Below are 18,454 nucleotides of genomic sequence, written 5' to 3'. Positions count from 1 at the left end.
CAGTGTCCAGTCTGTCCTTGGAAAGGCCCATCTATCCCGTCTTTCCTTGTTTATCTAACAAATGAACCTTCCCTAACTTCTACTCAGCAAAACATTATGCACACACTTTCTCACTTTCTCTTTACTCATAATAGTACATGAACAATGTAATATTCATTCCTTTATACATTATTCTTCCACTTGGACAAAAACTGGGTAAAGAAAAATCTGTGGAATAAAGTGGTTTGACAACCAAAACCACAGTTTTATCCTTGTCTAGTTAAAATTAATGTTCACTGTCCATGTATCTATATTGATTATGCATTTAGTTAAGGTTTTAATAGAGATAAAATGATCAAGGGATGAAGAGATAAACAGTTCTGCTTGACAGTATGTGAACCTCTTGTGCAATTCCATGTCAGATTAGAGGAAATTATGCTTCTAGGAGAAAAAGCTAAAATAAAGGAATTAGTGCAGGTGCAATAATTACAGATCATAGGACTCTCTTAATCTTTTGAAGAGATCTTGGTTTGAACTGAGTATAACCTTTTATCTTTCTTGAAAGGATCGTTTACAATGGACATTTAGTGCCCTGGGAAGGGTGTAGACCTACACAAGATCGTAGGCTGGAATGGCCTACAAGACCATCGCCAATCAGCTTGGTGAAAAGGTGACAACAGTTGGTGCGATTATTTGCATCTCATCTCCATCTGCTTATCAGGTATCGGGTCACGTGGACAGCAGCTCCAGCAGGGGACCCCAAACTTCCATGTCCAGAGCCACATTTGCCAGCTCTGACTGGGGGATCCTGAGGCATTCACCGGCCAGTGTCGAAATAAAATCTATCCACCTAGTCCTGGGCCTACCCCGAGGTCTCATCCCAGCTGGACCTGCCTGGAACACCTTCCCAGGGAGACATCCTTATCAGATGCCCGAACCACCTCAACTGGCTCCTTTCGATGCAAAGTAGCAGCGGCTCAACTCCGAGTTCCTCATGGATGACTGAGCTTCTCACCCTATCCTTATGGGAGAAGCCAGCCACCCTTCTGAGAAAACCCATTTCTGCCGCTTATACTCGCAATCTAGTTATTTCGGTCATGACCCAGCCTTCATGACCATAGGGGAGGGTAGGAACAAAAATGTACCAGTATATCGAGAGCTTTGCCTTCCGGCTCAGCTCACTTTTCAACACAAAGGTGCGGTAAAACGAATGCAATACTGGCCCCGCTGCTCCGATTCTCTGGCCAATGTCCCGCTCCATTGGCCCCTCACTCGCGAACAAGCCCCCGAAATACTTGAACTCCTTTACTTGGGGTTACACCTCATTCCCTACCCGGAGGAGGCACTCCATCGGTATCCTTCTGAGAACCATGGCCTCAGATTTAGAGGTGTTAATCCTCATCCCAACCACTTCGCACTCGGCTGCGAACCGGTCCAGTGATTGATTAAGGTTACAGACCGATGATGCCATCTGGACCACATCATCTGCAAAAAGCAGCGATGAGGTCCACCGAACTGCAACCCCTCCCCACCCCGATATCCTGTCCATAAATTGCAGCCCTGCCGGAGGCCAACCCCTGCCTGGAACGAGTCCGACTTACTACCGAGAACCCGAACACAGCTCTCACTTTGGACGTACAGGGATTGGATAGCCCTCAGAAGGGACCTCCTCACCCCATACTCCCGCAGCACCTCCCACAGTATCTCCCGTGGGACCCAGTCATACGCCTTCTCCAGATCCACAAAACACGTGAAGACTGGATGTGCATATTCCCAGGCCCCCTCCAGAATCCTTGCAAGAGGAAAGAGCTGGTCGGTTGTTCCGTGACCAGGACAGAATTTGCATTGTTCCTCTTCAATCTGAGGTTCGACTATCTGCCGAACCCTCCTTTCCAGTACCTTTGAGTAGACTTTCCCAGGGAGGCTGAGAAGTGTGATACCCCTGTAATTGGCACACACCCTCTGGCCCCCCTTTTTGAACAGGGGAACCGCCACTCCTTTTGCACTGTCCCCGACACCCACGAAATGTTGAAGGGGCGTGTCATCCAAGACATCCCCCCACACCCAAAGCTTTCAGCATTTCTGGATGGATCTTGTCAATCCCTGGAGCTTTGCCACTGTGGAGTTGTTTGACTACCTCAGTGGCTTCTGCCATGGAGATTGATGATGCTTCCCCATCAGCCTCCAGCTCTGCCTCCACTATAGAGGGCGTGTTAGTGGGATTTAGGAGTTCCTCAAGGTGTTCCTTCCATCACCCAATTACCTCCTCAGTTGAGGTTTAACAGTGTCCCATCCTTACTGTACACAGCTTGGATAGTTCCCCGTTTTCCCCTCCTGAGGTGGCAGACGGTTTTCCAGAAGCACCTTGGTGCCGACCGAAAGTCCTTCTCCATGGCTTCCCCAAACTCCTCCCACACCCGCTGTTTTGCCTCTTTCACAGCAGAGGTCGCAGCCCTTCAGGTCCGTGGGTACACTACAACTGCCCCTGGAGTCCTCCGGGATAACAAATTCCACCAGGGTGTTCAAGGGTTACCGCCCCTTGATGCACCATAGACCTTTAGACCACAGCTCCCTGCCGCAGCTTTGGGAATGGAGGCTTTGAACATCGACCACTCAGGTTCAATGCCCTCATCTGGAGGAGGCCCCCTTTCGGACGGGGGCCTCCTCCAGATGTTCCCAGTTCACCCGCACTACCCGTTTGGGTTTTCCTGGTCTGTCCAGAGTCTTCCCCCACCCCCTGACCCAACTCACCACCAGATGGTGATCGGTTGACAGCTCCGCCCCTCTCTTTACCCGAGTGTCCAAAACATGCGGTCTCAGGTCCGATGACATGATCACAAAATTAATCATCGACCTTCGGCCTAGGGTGCTCTGGTACCACGTACACTAATGAGCATCCTTATGTTCAAACATGGTGTTCGTTATAGATAATCCATGACTAGCACAGAACTCTAACAACAAACGACCACTCGAGTTCAGATCAGGGAGGCCGTTCCTCCTTATCACGCCTCTTCAGGTGTCTCCATCATTGCCCATGTGTGCGTTGAAGTCCCCCAGCAGAATTATGGAGTCCCCTACTGGAGCCCCATACAGGACTCCATTCAGGGTCTCCAAGAAGGCCAAATACTCCAAACTGCTGTTCGGTGCATATGCACAAACAACAGTCAGAGATTCCCCCCCCACAACCAGTAGGCATAGGGAAGCGACCCTCTCATCCACTAGGGTAAACTCAGATTATTTGCAAATGGAAGAAACACAAGAACTATCAAGGTCCCTCAATCTGGAGCTCCATGCAAGATCTCACCTTGTGGACTTGCAATGATCATGAGAACGGTGAGGAATCAGCCAAGAACTACATAGGAGGATCTTGTCAATGATCTCAAGGCAGTTGGGACCATAATCACCAAAAAAACAATTGGTAACACACTACGCCGTGAAGGACTGAAATGCTGCAGCGCCCGCAATGGTCCCCCAACTCAAGAAAGCACAGTATAGGCTTATCTGAAGTCTGCCAATGAACAACTGAATGATTCAGAGGAGAACTGGGTAAACGGGTTGTGGTCAGATGAGACCAATATCGAGCTCTTTGGCATCAAGTCAACTCTGCGTGTTTGGAGGAGGAAAACTGCCTATGACCCCAAGAACATCATTCCCACCATCAAACATGGAGGTGGAAACATTACGCTTGGGGCAGGAGGGGGTTCTGCTAAGGGGACAGGACAACTTCACTGCATCAAAGGGACGATGGTCGGGGCCATGTACAGTCAAATCTTGGGTGAGAACCTCCTTCCCTCAGCCAGGGAATTGAAAATGGTTCGTGGATGAGTATTCCAGCATGACAATGACAGGAGGAATGCTGCCAATGACCCCAAGAACACCATCCCCACCATCAAACACAGAGGTGGAAAATTATGCTTTCTTTTTTTTTAATGCGTTTTTCTGGATTTGTTTGATGTTATTCTGTCTCTCACTATTCAAATAAAACTACCTTTAAAATTATAGATTGATAATTTCTATGTCAGTGGACAAACAAACAAAATCAGCAGGGGATCAAATAATTTATTCCCTCACAGTGTGTGTGCATTGGTGAGCTTTAAGGTAATCCATTCGAGAGAAACATTTCCCACAGTCAGAACATGAGAAAGGTTTCTCATGTGTGCAATCGCTGGTGAACTTTAAGGTAATCTAATTGAGAGAAACACCTCCCACAGTCAGAACAGGAGTAAGGCTTATCACCAGTGTGCACTATCTGATGTCTAGTTAGTACAGATGATGAGATAAAACACTTTCCACAGTCAGAACAGAAGTAAGGTTTGTCACCCGTGTGCAGTCTTATATGAGTAGCAAGAACAGATGATTTTAAGAAACACTTCCCACAGTCAGAACAGGAGTAAGGCTTATCACCAGTATGTATGCGGTGGTGAACATTAAGGCTACCTAATCGAGAGAAACACTTCCCACAGTCAGAACAGGAGTAAGGCTTATCACCAGTATGTATGCGGTGGTGAACATTAAGGCTACCTAATCGAGAGAAACACTTCCCACAGTCAGAACAGGAGTAAGGCTTATCACCAGTATGCATCCGCTGGTGAATTTTAAGGTAATCTAATTGAGAGAAACACTTCCCGCAGTCCGAACAGGAGTAAGGCTTATCACCAGTATGCACTCTCTGATGTCTAGTTAGTACAGATGATGAGATAAAACCCTTCCCACAGTCAGAACAGGAGTAAGGCTTCTCTCCAGTATGTATGCGCTGGTGAACTGTAAGGTAAGCTAATCGAGAGAAATACTTCCCACAGTCAGAACAAGAGTAAGGTTTATCACCAGTATGTATGCGCTGGTGAACTATAAGGTTACCTAATCGAGAGAAACAATTCCCACAGTCAGAACAGGAGTAAGGCTTATCACCAGTATGTATCTTAATGTGTTTTTTTAACAGTGATAGAGATGAGAAATGTTCTTCACAATGGGGACAGTGGTGAGACTTCTTATGATTGTAGTCTTCCTGTTGTTTCTCTCCAAGTGTCTCCACCTCAGGAATCCCATCTGTGACAGACATGAAAAGGGATTTAGACACATTTTGGGACACCGTATTATCAGGGATTCTAGCAACTAACATTATTCCAAAGCTACTGAAGGTTGGACACAATGAAGGTTTTGGCTGTCCTGAACAAACCTTAAGGAATAATGTGTTTTGACTGTGACAGGAGTCGAACATGGGACCTGTTGATCCGGTCTTCAAGGCCAGCTTAGTTTACGCGGTCCGGCAAAACCAAAAAATTATTACATGAAGAATGACATCATTAAACAAGTTCTTACCTTGAGTGAGTAAATCTCCCTCTCCATTATTAATGATAACCACATTCTTCTCCTCTTCATCTTTAATGGTAACATTCAGCCCCAGTTTTTGACTTTTGTCCTCCAGCTTTACTGATGTCATCTCTGAATCTCCCAATGCCCACTGAGCTTCACAATCAGAATCCAGTGATTCTTGTTTGAGCTCAGTGTGGAAGGAGAGCAGCAGGCTGGGTTTGTCCTCCCTCTGCTATAATAAAGACCAAATCAGAGCCATCCATGACTGATATACATGTTTGTTGGAATAAAATATGATCACAATGGGGAAAAATACAAACAATCACGATAATAGATCTGTGTCCTACATGAGGTGCACTTTCCTTAATATGATCATAGAATAGGGCAAACACTTTTTACTTATATCATGGTTAATTTCTTTGGAAAGTGACAACAAATATAAATTTTTGAACAGTACAGTTGTGAGAAATTGACAATTTTACCTTTTTGTTTATCTGTTATAAAAGTAACTATATATAAATGCTAGAGCATCCCGGATGAAAGATATTAGGATAAATCTGACAAGTTACCACTAGGATAGCCAAATGCCTACATAAATTGGCGTTTGAGTTTGTAATTTAAATATAACTTCCATTTTGAAAGCTACAACCTCCTTCTAGTACTTTTCCTAAATAGGTGTATATAAAATGTTTCCATTGTCAGAATTCTAAACTCAAAAAAGGAAAACTATTTAGAGACGATTTACTGTTTTTTTTTTTACCGTTTTCAGACATAATTCGCCAACATAATTCGGCTCCCTTACCCCATTATCCAAATTATACCCAGGCGCTAATCACCCCTCACTGAATGTATGACGTCAATGGATGAATGCGCGATAATCCCAGATTAATGATCAGAGCCCTGGTTGAATTTCAAAGCAACTTAAATATGAAATACAAGATTTTCGTGACCTTTCAAAAACTTAATTAGGCTAGTATTGAAACATAATACAAACCCTAGGCTATAGGCCACTTATCACGTTACTGTTTTCAGTAGGAGATTCGGCTTATTGTGTAGGTTTATTCATCAAATGTAAATCTACAAATGTATTATGCTAAATAATTACTAAACGAAATACCAAAGATACTGTTTAGTAGTCACCAATTCAACATAAATATACAAGTACCTGGGTAAATTTGGTTTAATGTTTGATATTCAGAGTTTGATCGTCAACACCTCTGCAAAAAAAAAATTGTACAAAGACAACAGTGGACTCTATACAATTGGTTTAGGGTAGAGAGTAAGTAACACCCTTTGATTTATTGTAAATCAAACTTTTCGTTTAGCAGAGCCCAAAATGTTGCAAAACGCTGTCGAATGTGTGATGGTAATTCCATGTATCGACACTCTGAGTAAGGGACACAGAGAGAAAGTTCTCTTTGTACATTATTTTATTAATTATTATGCACAGAGACTATTATGAGAGACGCGTCAACCGCTTACACAAACATAATCGTCTGAGGAGCCTCTAACTAATATGGCTCATTCCACTGTAAATATCACCTAGGAAAAAGGGGTGTGGTAAGATGCTGCCATCTGTCTCATGTCAATCAAACACCTTTCCCTTTGTTCTATCACACAAGTCAAATGCTATCTTCCCCCACCTTATCCTTCCTGCCATAATGTTTACTGTAGTGTTTACCCAAAGGCCAACTGACCTTACTGCCCCTTGTTGTATCTTCTCCTATCCTGTCCTAAAACCCATTGATCTGCATCTGGACAGACAATAGATGCCCCCTATGCAAATACCAGATCCCCCACATTCCTCTACCTATCTAAACAGTGGGACTCAGTCCTTTACTCAGTGAGAATACATTGTATAAAGACATTTCCACAACAAATGTCCGTTCAGTAGTTCAGTAGGACCGTCATTAAAGTGCAATACCGCTGATTCAATGTGACTAAAAAAAAAATATATATATATTTTTTTCAACCTAATAGTACCTGCCCATGTGAAGGAAATCATACGTATAGACACGTTTTGTGTTATAAAACAAAACTATAATTATCAACATTTATTCTGGTTGTTAAACAGTATATATAATTCTTTTTTACAGATTCCTACAGAGGTGACATATACACCTACAACCACTTGTATGTTGGTCACTGACCTTTTGATTTGCCCTTGTACATTTCGGTGATTATATCAGAATTGAAAAATGAATAGCTCAATATCCATATGAGCTAGAGACCTAAAACAAGTGTTTGTCCTCTCTTCTGAATGGTACACCTCTTTTATCAATATTCATTATCTGTATTTCATTTTATAAATGCATGCATTATTATTACAACTCTATTACCTAATTCACATCCAGATGATATGGACCTCTGCATTTTGTTCACTGACCTTCCTTATCAAGAGTACGCCCCTTAGATTGGCAATTTCCAATTTCGGTTAATTTATAGGAATTTATCTTTTGAAACAATTACTTTTTTAATAGCTCACTATCCATATGAGTTAGAGATCCAAGAACAAGTGTGTTGTGTTCCTTTACCTCCCTTCTGAAAAGGTACACCTCTGATATTTATATATAGATCTTGAATTTATTTTACAATTACACGCATTATTACAACTCTTCTTCCTAATTCACATTAATAATTTTTAATAGCTTCCAATCAAGATGAAATGGAAATCTTGTTTGGGCCAGTTGTGTTGTGCATTAGTTTGCGGTTTGACTTTCCTTTTGTTGTTTTGTTGTTACAATTAAAAGGATGTTACCCTGCTATACCTCTGCTCCTCGTGTCCTGCCTTCCTTTAACTGTGACAGTATACTCCCATTCCCAATTTAAAACATTTTTAAATGTTAATGTGCAGGCGACGTAACAATAGAATCCCCCAAAGGTAGCTGTAGTGTCAATATTGATTGAACAGAAAAGCAATTGGAGAATTAGGTATTTATACCTACTGCAGTCAAAATAACTTGGAATTAAACACAGACCAAATAGTGGAGGTGGATATTGACATCAGAATATTTCCCAACTTCTTCTCTTCACATTGATGAGTCATTTCTTACAGCTAAATTAGACAAAGTTCTTAGGGTCCATCAACTCCCATAATCTCAAGTGAGGACAAAATTGCAAGAGTTGTAGAATCTGAAAACAGTTGGACTGTGAGCTATTAAAAACCTCACAGTCAATTCCAACTTGACGCTATACATCAATCACAGACTCCATTCTCATTTTCCTCCAGAAACATCTGGATTGGGTCTGTGTCAGCCCACTGCAGAGGTAAACTGAAACACATTGTAGTGTCCACAGTAAAAGTCCTCAGATTCCACCTTATGTCCTTTAAGACCTCTGCATAAATCTTTGGCTAGAAATCAGACAATAAACATCATTACTGTTGGGGAAATTTCTGAAGCCTGATGCATTCTTACTGATTAAAGGACTTGAGTCCCACTGTTTAGATAGGTAGAGGAATGTGGGGGATCTGGTATTTGCATAGGGGGCATCTATTGTCTGTCCAGATACTGTAAGACAGGGGTGGGCAATTATTTTTCCCAGGGGGCCAAATGAGCCACTGAAAATATTTTGGAGGGCCGGGCCAAAATGCCGAACTCAATTATGCATAATATACATTTTATTTCTATATAAAAAGCAGTAAATGGCATTGTTTTGACCGCTGGTAAAGTGTATGTTATTATTTGGCAATTAAAAGGTGAGGTTAGCTTTCAAAAATATCATTTATTCAAATAGAATTTCCAAAATGATAAACAAAATGTGAAACATTTGACTCATTTTCAGTCACATTAATAACAAAGGGCATTTTGAGTTTCATATATTATTGAAACAAGGATTTTCTTAGCTTTCCAAAGACATCACATCATCTTTGTAGCCAAAATAAACAAGACATGTCACTGAACTGTGTAACTGTGTAAAAAAAAGTGTCCCAGTTTTGTAGCCTTTTTGACTTTACAGAACTGTGCAAAAAATAATAAGAAGAAAAGAAAAAGATCAAGTTCCCATTTCACTTGTTATATTTCCACATTTTAGTGTTCTTCAGTTCTTTTTTTTTATTGTGCAGAAAAAAAGAAAAGGATCAAGTGTCCCATTTCACTTGTTATATTCCCACATTTTAGTGTTCTTCAGTTCTTTTTTTTCATTCAGTGAGAGAAATCCAGTCTCTGTTGAGCTTTAACAAGTCCATCAAAGTCAGGTTGAATGTCTGAGGTGGAGATGCGAATCACAGCTGACAGATGTTCATCAGTGAGAGAGGATCTGTACCTGGATTTGGTAAACTTCATGACTGAGAATGTCTGTTCACATATGTAGGTGGATCCAAAAAGAACCAACATCTTCTGAGCATGTCTCCTCATGTTTGGAAAGTTCTCCTCCTTGAGAGCAGAGTAGAACTCTAGCAGTGATGCTGACTTAAAGTGCTCTTTCAGTAGTGAATCAGACTGCAGGTCAATGAGTTCAGGCTGAACATCAGTGGGTGCACTATCAACACTGCAGGTAAAGGGATAGGAAACCAGCTGCATTTCATCCTCAACCTTTTTGAAATCTTGAAAACGCCTTGAAAATTCATCATGCAGTGCTCCTAACATGGATGAGTACCTGTGCCGGTGATCAGCTGATGGTTTGACTTCTTTCAGGGTTTTCATGTGTTCGAGATTGTTGCTGCCTAGTTGCCTTGAAATTAATTGCAACTTTGTCATGAAGGCTTTCACATGGCTATGCATTTCATGAGCAAAAAGGCCCTTGTCCTGCAGTTGTTTGTTCAGTTCATTCATCATTGCAGTCACATCAACAGCAAATGTTAAATCTGCCATCCAGTCCTTATCAGACAGCTCTGGGATGGTTTTGCCTTTTTAATCTCACAAAACTCTTCTCTGATTTCAGAACCCAAAACCTTTTTAGCACTTTGCCCAGGCTGAGCCATCTGACGGCTGTGTGGTACCTGACGTCACCATGTTTGCTCTCTTGCTCCTCCAATAATGAAACAAACTGCCTGTGATTTAATGCTCGCGCTCTGATGAAATTAACTGTTGTTGTAACAACATCAACCACATGGCTAAGTTTTAGCACTGACTTGCACAACGCTTGCTGATGAATAATACAATGTATAAACACCAATTTCTGCTCTGCGTTGAGATCACTCACTTTATCTTGCATTCTTTTCAAAAGCCCAAAATGTTTCCCTGTCAAATTCGGACATCCATCCGTAGTGACACCTGCCAGTCTGTCCCATTCGAGTCCCAGTTTGTCCATGCATGCGTTTACCTCGGTGAACAAATCACTCCCCGTTGTGGTTCCTTTCATTGGCCGCATTGCTGCCAGCTCCTCTGTAAGCTTGAAGTCGCGCGTTATCCCCCGGAGAATTATGAGCAGCTGGGCAGTGTCACGGACGTCACAGCTCTCATCCAAAGCCAAAGAAAAAAAGTCGAAGCTTCCCACTTCACTTTGCAGCTGAAACTCCAGATTCTCTGCGATGTCCTCCACCCTTCTCGTCACGGTGCGGCGGGACAGCGGGATGTTTTCAAACGCTGCTTTTTTCTCTGGGCATAGCAGTGCTGCAGACTCGACCATTGCACTCTTTCACAAACTCCCCCTCCGAGAATGGCTTACTGTTCTGGGCGATTTTGTGGGCTAACAAAAGCTTGTTCTGGTCACTGCATCTCTGGCTGCATGCAGCTTTGTAAAACAGCCTTGTTGTTTTTCTAGCTTAGCTAGTAAATCCGTTGATGTCCGCGCTCGTTCGGCATCAGTCAAATGTTTGTATTTCTCGGCATGTTTCGTCTCGTAATGCCGTTTCAAATTGTACTCTTTAAACACGGCGACATGCTCCCCACAAACGAAACACACAGGTTTACCCTTGACTTCAGTAAAGAAAAAATGAGTAGTCCATAGTTGTTTGAAAGTTCTGTTTTCGGCATCCACTTTCCTCTTTTTGGCATGAGCCGACATTTTCGCATTTTTCAGGGGTGCCAAGCAAGGTAGACAGTTCAGGGGGTGACAAGGAAGAAAGACAGGATCGCACGCATTTCACGTGCACAGTTGACCTGCACGATTGCGTGCACTGTGAGAATAAATGGCCATAAAAATAAAATCAATGCGGTTTTAGTCCACCCATAATATAATTGAAAAAGATGTTTTATTTTCTAATTATCATGTAATCTTTCACGGGCCGGTCAGAATCATCCCGCGGGCCGTATTTGGCCCGCGGGCCTTACAATGCCCAGGTCTGCGGTAAGAACTCTTAGAATTGAAGAAGTTACTTTTGGCGGGAAGGAGAGCTGTCCTTTGTCTGAAGCTTAGGTAAAAACTTCAGTAAACATCATGGCAGGAAGGATAAGGTGGGGGAAGATAGCATTTGACTTGTGTGATAGAACAAAGGGAATGTGTTTGATTGACTTGAGACAGATGGCAGCATCTAACCACACCCCTTTTTCTATGTAATAAATACTGTCGAAATTATGTTTTTATTTAGAGACTATTCACTGTTACTTTGTAACCTACGTACTCTCTCCTTGCAAGTATATTAAAACAGTTTATTGCTCAATTGATTTCTCCTGTCTTACCTACCATTTTCATAGAACTATTTGGACTTTAGAAATTGCCATCACATTACCCACCCCTGTCACCCACTTTTACTGCAAGGCAGTACAGTTGGTAACTGGACAAATATCAGAATAAAAAAATAGTAAACAATATGCTAATAAGAAGGATGTTCAGAGATTAAAATATTAATGTTTTCTTTTCAATTTTCATATTTTACTTTTTCTCCCAACCCTACTGTACAACCATGTGCCACCACTAGAACTGTCCCTGCAGAGTCAGTGGAGTCGTAGATCGCTACAGGCTTCCTCTGAAACCTGTCTGATCAGCCGGTTCTTTACACCCCCTCCCTTAAACATGAAGTCAATGTGAGCCAACACATTGGAGGAAACGCTCGCTCACATTACCTTATATGGATGGTCAGGTCAGAAGCACGCGCCCCGCCAGAGACGTTGCTGGTACACGATGGCACAAGGAAATCCTCTATACCGATTACCTCCCCCAAGGTGACACCAGCCCAATATGCACCACCCTACCAGACACCCCGGCCACAATCGACAGTGGCATGACCGGGGCTCGAACCCACGGCCAGAGCAGAGTTTCACATTTATAACTACTAAGTCAAATTTGACAATGAAATATTAACAAAAGTTGCAACAGGAAAATAATTTGTAGGTGAGGAATGTTAACATTATTGTGTTTTATTAATTCCATCAATAACCACTGGAGCAAAATAATCATTGCAAGTAGGTCCACAGAGTAAGAGGTACTGTGATCAATGGCTTCAACTAGGCAAATAAATGGATGAAATTAAATAAATGTCTGGGGCATACTCTTGACAAGGAAGGTCAGTGAACATCATGCAACTGGTTTTAGAAGTCTGTGTCATCTGGATTGGAAGCTATTTAAAAAAGTTAATGTAAATTAGGTAATTGAGTTTTAATAACAAAGTTGTATTTAGTAAATTTCATACAGAGAACTGTATAATAGAGGAAAGATAAAGGAACATATCACATTTTTGTAGATTTGTAGCTCATATGGATAGTGAGCTATTAAAAATAACAGTACAGAAGGACAAAAGCTACTATAATTTACATATCTATTTTAGTGTTCTTCAATCTTGTGGGAAGTAAAGAAAAGCGTAAACTAGAGTTTTTTTTGCAAAACACAGCAGGTTCTCAGGGATGGCGCCAGTCCATCCATCCATCTTCTTCCGCTTATCCGGGGCTGGGTCGCGGGGGCAGCAGTCTAAGCAGGGATGCCCAGACTTCCCTCTCCCCAGACACTTTCTCTAGCTCTTCCGGGGGGACACCGAGGCGTTCCCAGGCCAGCCGGCAGACATAGTCCCTCCAGCGTGTCCTAGGTCTTCCCCGGGGTCTCCTCCCGGTGGGACGGGACCGGAACACATTCCCAGGAAGGCGTTCCGGAGGCATCCGAAACAGATGACCAAGCCACCTCAGGCTGACCCCTCTCGATGTGGAGGAGCAGCGGCTCTACTCTGAACTCCTCCCGGGTGACCGAGCTTCTCACCCTATCTCTAAGGGATCGCCCGGCCACCCTGCGGAGAAAGCTCATTTCGGCCGCCTGTATCCGGGATCTTGTCCTTTCGGTCATGACCCAAAGCTCATGACCATAGGTGAGAGTAGGAACGTAGATTGACTGGTAAATCGAGAGCTTCGCCTTGCGGCTCAGCTCTTTCTTCACCACGACAGACCGATACATCGACCGCATTACTGCAGAAGCTGCACCGGTCCGTCTGTCAATCTCCCGTTCCATCCTTCCCTCACTCGTGAACAAGACCCCTAGATTCTTAAACTCCTCCACTTGAGGCAGGCACTCTCCACCAACCTGAAGTGGGCAAGCCACCCTTTTCCGACTGAGGACCATGGCCTCGGATTTGGATGGCGCCAGTAATATGTCCAAGTGTCGTCTATACCCGCACTGGGACCTTTACAGCGCTCGCATTCCCCCAAAAGGGGGTGTGGTCGTTCGGGGAGTGAAGGAGATGACATAAAGCTGATCTCAGGTATTGCAAGGAACAATAAAGTACTGGACAATAATATTTGTTTAAGGGTGGGGGTCGATTGGTTATATGGAATAGTGATGGGAATTTCAAATCATCTTTTCGAGTCATTCAGTAAGAGTTATATTTCAGGACATTTGTCTTGGCAAAATGCCTCCAGGTCATGCAAAGTCTTTGGTCGTCTTGAATGAACCGCACGTTTGAGATCTCCCTCGATGATATTAAGGTCAGGAGACTGATGGCCACTCCAGAACCTTCACCTTTTTCTGCATTCCGTGCGCAGCATTCGTGCTGAAGTTGTCCGAAGTCTCATTTTTGTTCAAATATCACCGTATTGTGCTCGTTGAAACAACCACACCGTTTTTTTCCAGAGATGCCTGTATTTCTCCTGAGGTTACCTGTGGGTTTTTCCTATGCATCCCGAACAATGCTTATGGCAGTTTTTGCTGAAATCTTTCTTGGTCTACCTGACCTTGGCTTGGTTTAGAGATCCACAAATGTTCCACTTCTTAATAAGTGATTGAACAGAACTGACTGCCATTTGCTTTGGATATCTTTTTATATCCTTCTCCATCTTTATAAAGTTCCATTACCTTGTTACGCAGGTCTTTGGACAGTTCTTTTCTGATCCCCATGTTCCATATCTCGCCTGCTCAGTGCATCAACGTGAGAGATAAACTCATTGATTTAAAACGCCACAGGTGTGGGAAATTCACACTTAATAGCCATTTTAAACTGTCTGTGTCACCTTGTGTGTCTGTAACAAGGCCAAACATTCAAGGGTATGTCAACTTTTGATCAGGGCCATTTGGGTGATTTCTGTCATCATTATGATTTAAAAAGGAGCCACACAACTATGTGATAATAAATGGCTTCAAATGATCACTATCCTTAGGTAAAATATAAAAATGTTTGCATGATAAGTCATTTTCAAAATCACTGCCAGAATTTCACTATTTCTGCAGGGAATGCAAACTTTTGAGCACAGCTGCAAATAGATGAAAGCAGCTACATGTCACTTTTCTCTTGTCCGAACAACCACTCCCCTTTTTGGGGGAAGCTAGCACTGTAAAAATTTAGAAGTCAACGGCGCAAATTGGAAATGTTACTGGTACCATGCCTTAAAGCTGCTGCGTTGTGTTTTGCTCGTTGAATAAGAGAAAAAACGCTAGTTCACGCTTTCCTTTACTTCCCAAAGACGTGAAGGACAGCAAAAGAAGAGATCTGTGGCTTCAGGTAATCCGCAGAGAGGGTGAAAATGGTCAACTATGCGACCAGTCCAGTCAACACATTGATGTCTGTGGCAAACACTTCATAACAGGTTAGTTAATGATGCTAAAGTCAACAGTTATAATGTTAAGTCAAAGAAGTGCATGAATCTGCATTGAAAAGGCTGTACATAGAACATTCTGAAAATGCACTTCCTTGAAGTGATTTTATGCCATAATTATCATAATAATTTGTAATTCCTCAATTTGCTAGCTATGTAAATCCCTATATGAGAGGATAAATTCATGTGAGGTTGGTGCACGGCACTCCCTTGAATTATTTGGCATGATTCATCGATAATCAGAACATTTGCGCATGTGTTTGTGAACTGTATGTGACAGGGGTGACGATGGAATTATTATCTACTGTACATTATAGCCTACCTTATAGTTGCAGGGTGCTAGCTAGTTAGTTTGCTAAACATGTTGGCGATTTAATTAGTTCACAGTAATGTCACATTGGACAGACTACCAATATACAGCAAAAGAAAATGAAAGATGTCATAAATACATTAACTGAAGATTCAATAAGGTGGTTGTAAATATCAGGATATGACACCTCCGGTCACTGGGTTGGGTTGTTTATCCACTTTGACGGAGACAGAAAATGGACACTCAATCCCTATTTCTTGAGTTCTCTATATAACGTTGCCGATCGTCAACGACATGGAATAATTGTTTGCCTGACTGTCCATAGAGTTTGTGCTCCTAATACCTAAATATGGAATACAGTTCTAATTTTGTATGAAAGAAATTGTCAAAGACAGAGGCAGTGTGAACAACAGGAAATCAGGGACACCGGAAATGGGTATCCTGCAAGATTTCAATTTAAAAGTCTCTTAATTGTAAAAGCTGATTTTCATGTTCTTTGTTTGTGCATACATTTCATGTGTAACAAAAATAACTTAAACATATAGAATTTGTTTTATCAAGTAGGTCTACACACCTGTTGTGGTCCCAAATACTCAAATAGCGTTGCTATATGGGAATTTGTTTTTATCCCTCTAGGTTGTTGCTGTAAAATATTATGGAATCACTACAGAAGTTCCAGGCCACTTACAGCCACCATGAATACTATGGAGAGAATGGAGCTATTAAATAGCACATGCCAGATTGTAATATTTAAAGGAATATCTGGACCTAAATCACTTCATTATATTTTGCAGCTCAGAAGGATATTCTATGCACTGGTATACTGTGTTCTCGTCATTCTCACAAGCATTTTTACCTAACGCCTAAACCCATGATAGACTACTGGTGTAATGTAACTTTTATTTTGAACATTAAATCAGGGTTGACAACGCTTTGGTGGAGTACTGGGCCATGCGGTCAAACTTATTGTTGCTTGCGTTACAGTTTCGAAGAGCTACGTTCGGATGCCAGATTACTGACAAAGGTTTGTACGTAGAAAAATGATTTGTAAGCGAAGACATTGAGACGTAAAGTAAGAATAATGTATGTAATGTCGTAAAAGGGTGTTTGCGCGATCACAGATCTAATTTTACGCTTACGGTTCATGCTTTACGTATGACCTTTTTTACGACCATACCAATTTACAAATGTATTTTCTTACGATCCTAACAATACGTACGCTTAATCTTGTGGCAGACATCTAACTCCACGGAACATGTACATTTCATAAAAAGTTGCAAAATAAGTTGGTTTTAAAAATAATATTTTAGCAAGACGGAGGTGCACAGCAGGGAAGGGTTACAACGCAGAGTAACAAAGAACAATAATGTTCTTTAACCACTTACCATTTTAGCGAAATGGATCTATGTTCGTAATCCACGAAAAATTCCTGATGACTTAAACTATTAAACCAACTGCTCCGAGACGTACACGTATTAATTATTCTTCTTCTGTGGAGTTTAACGGCAGTTGGTATCCAACGCTATTGGTGCATTACCGCCACCTACTGTAAAGGAGTGTGGGCCAGTTTCAGGGAGGAACTACATTCTCCCTGCCAACCCAGTTTCTCTAAGGAACACAAACAGACACCTAACCACTGCACCCGAACACGCCCTCTCCAACATAGATCCTAGACTCAACACGTGCACCCCCTCTGCCCTCAGACCCTGTTGCAATCTCTCCCTCTCGTAGTGTCTGCACTGCCTCAGGACGTGATCCACCATCTCCCCTTCCCCATAGTAGTCACACAACCCATTCGGATGCTTCCTTATCATGTGTAGTGTGCCGTGCAATCCACAGTGCCCCACCCCTAATCTAGTCAAAATCCTTTCCTCCGTCCTACTCCTAACTGCCCTCCTTCCATCCCCAATCTCACCCTGTATCTATAACAAGTGCCTTCCTTTGGTGTCTGCATTCCACTGGTCCTGCCACACCTTCCTCACCTCATTCCACTCCATCACCTTAACCTCTGTCCTGCTCAAGGACACCACCCCGTCCACCACCCCCCTCACCAGGGCCTGTTAATTTATCGTCTGCTTCATTTCCCGCCACCCCAGCATGAGCCGGAACCCACATGAATGAGTCCTGCATCCCATCTCTTCTAACTCTATCCTGTGCTTCCAAAACCATGTTCAAAATGTCCTGCCGCCTAGTGGACTTGAAGGACTGCAAACGTATCAACACCTCACATGAATCAGTGCAAATTACCACCCTTTCCGGCTTAGTGTCCTCCACCCACCTCAATGCAAATTGCACCGCCAGAAGCTCAGCCGTGTAAACTGCCAAGTGATCAGAAACCCTTTTAGTGACACTCACACCCACTCCCCTAACTACAAAAGCTGCCCCCGTCCAACCGGTCCCTTGAACCATCCGTGAAAACCACTACACACTCTGGGTACCCACCCTCCAGACACCTCTTAACTACACACTCTGGGTACCCACCCTCCAGACACCTCTTAACTACACACTCTGGGTACCCACCCTCCAGACACCTCTTAACTACACACTCTGGGTACCCACCCTCCAGACACCTCTTAACTACACACTCTGGGTACCCACCCTCCAGACACCTCTTAACTACACACTCTGGGTACCCACCCTCCAGACACCTCTTAACTACACAATCTGGGTACCCACCCTCCAGACACCTCTTAACTACACACTCTGGGTACCCACCCTCCAGACACCTCTTAACTACACACTCTGGGTACCCACCCTCCAGACACCTCTTAACTACACACTCTGGGTACCCACCCTCCAGACACCTCTTAACTACACAATCTGGGTACCCACCCTCCAGACACCTCTTAACTACACACTCTGGGTACCCACCCTCCAGACACCTCTTAACTACACACTCTGGGTACCCACCCTCCAGACACCTCTTAACTACACACTCTGGGTACCCACCCTCCAGACACCT

General features: G+C 42.9%; 1 protein-coding gene across 1 annotated transcript; it reads right to left on the bottom strand.

Annotated features, from left to right (window-relative positions):
* Positions 1–4,023: 4,023 nt before the first annotated feature.
* LOC105008180 (gastrula zinc finger protein XlCGF17.1-like) lies at positions 4,024–16,965 on the bottom strand. The gene is made up of 3 exons (XM_029118513.2): positions 16,878–16,965; positions 5,299–5,524; positions 4,024–5,025 (listed from the first exon to the last, which is right to left on the bottom strand). Exons 1-3 carry the CDS (start codon positions 16,878–16,880, stop codon positions 4,130–4,132), a joined length of 1,125 nt encoding a protein of 374 aa, XP_028974346.1. The 5' UTR covers positions 16,881–16,965; the 3' UTR covers positions 4,024–4,129.
* Between the last annotated feature and the right edge of the window lie 1,489 nt (positions 16,966–18,454).

This window comes from Esox lucius, chromosome 11, assembly GCF_011004845.1.
Source record: "Esox lucius isolate fEsoLuc1 chromosome 11, fEsoLuc1.pri, whole genome shotgun sequence".
Lineage (NCBI taxonomy): Eukaryota > Metazoa > Chordata > Actinopteri > Esociformes > Esocidae > Esox > Esox lucius.
The sequence above is the reverse complement of the archived record's forward strand: the minus strand, read 5'-3'. Positions and strand labels throughout refer to the sequence as shown.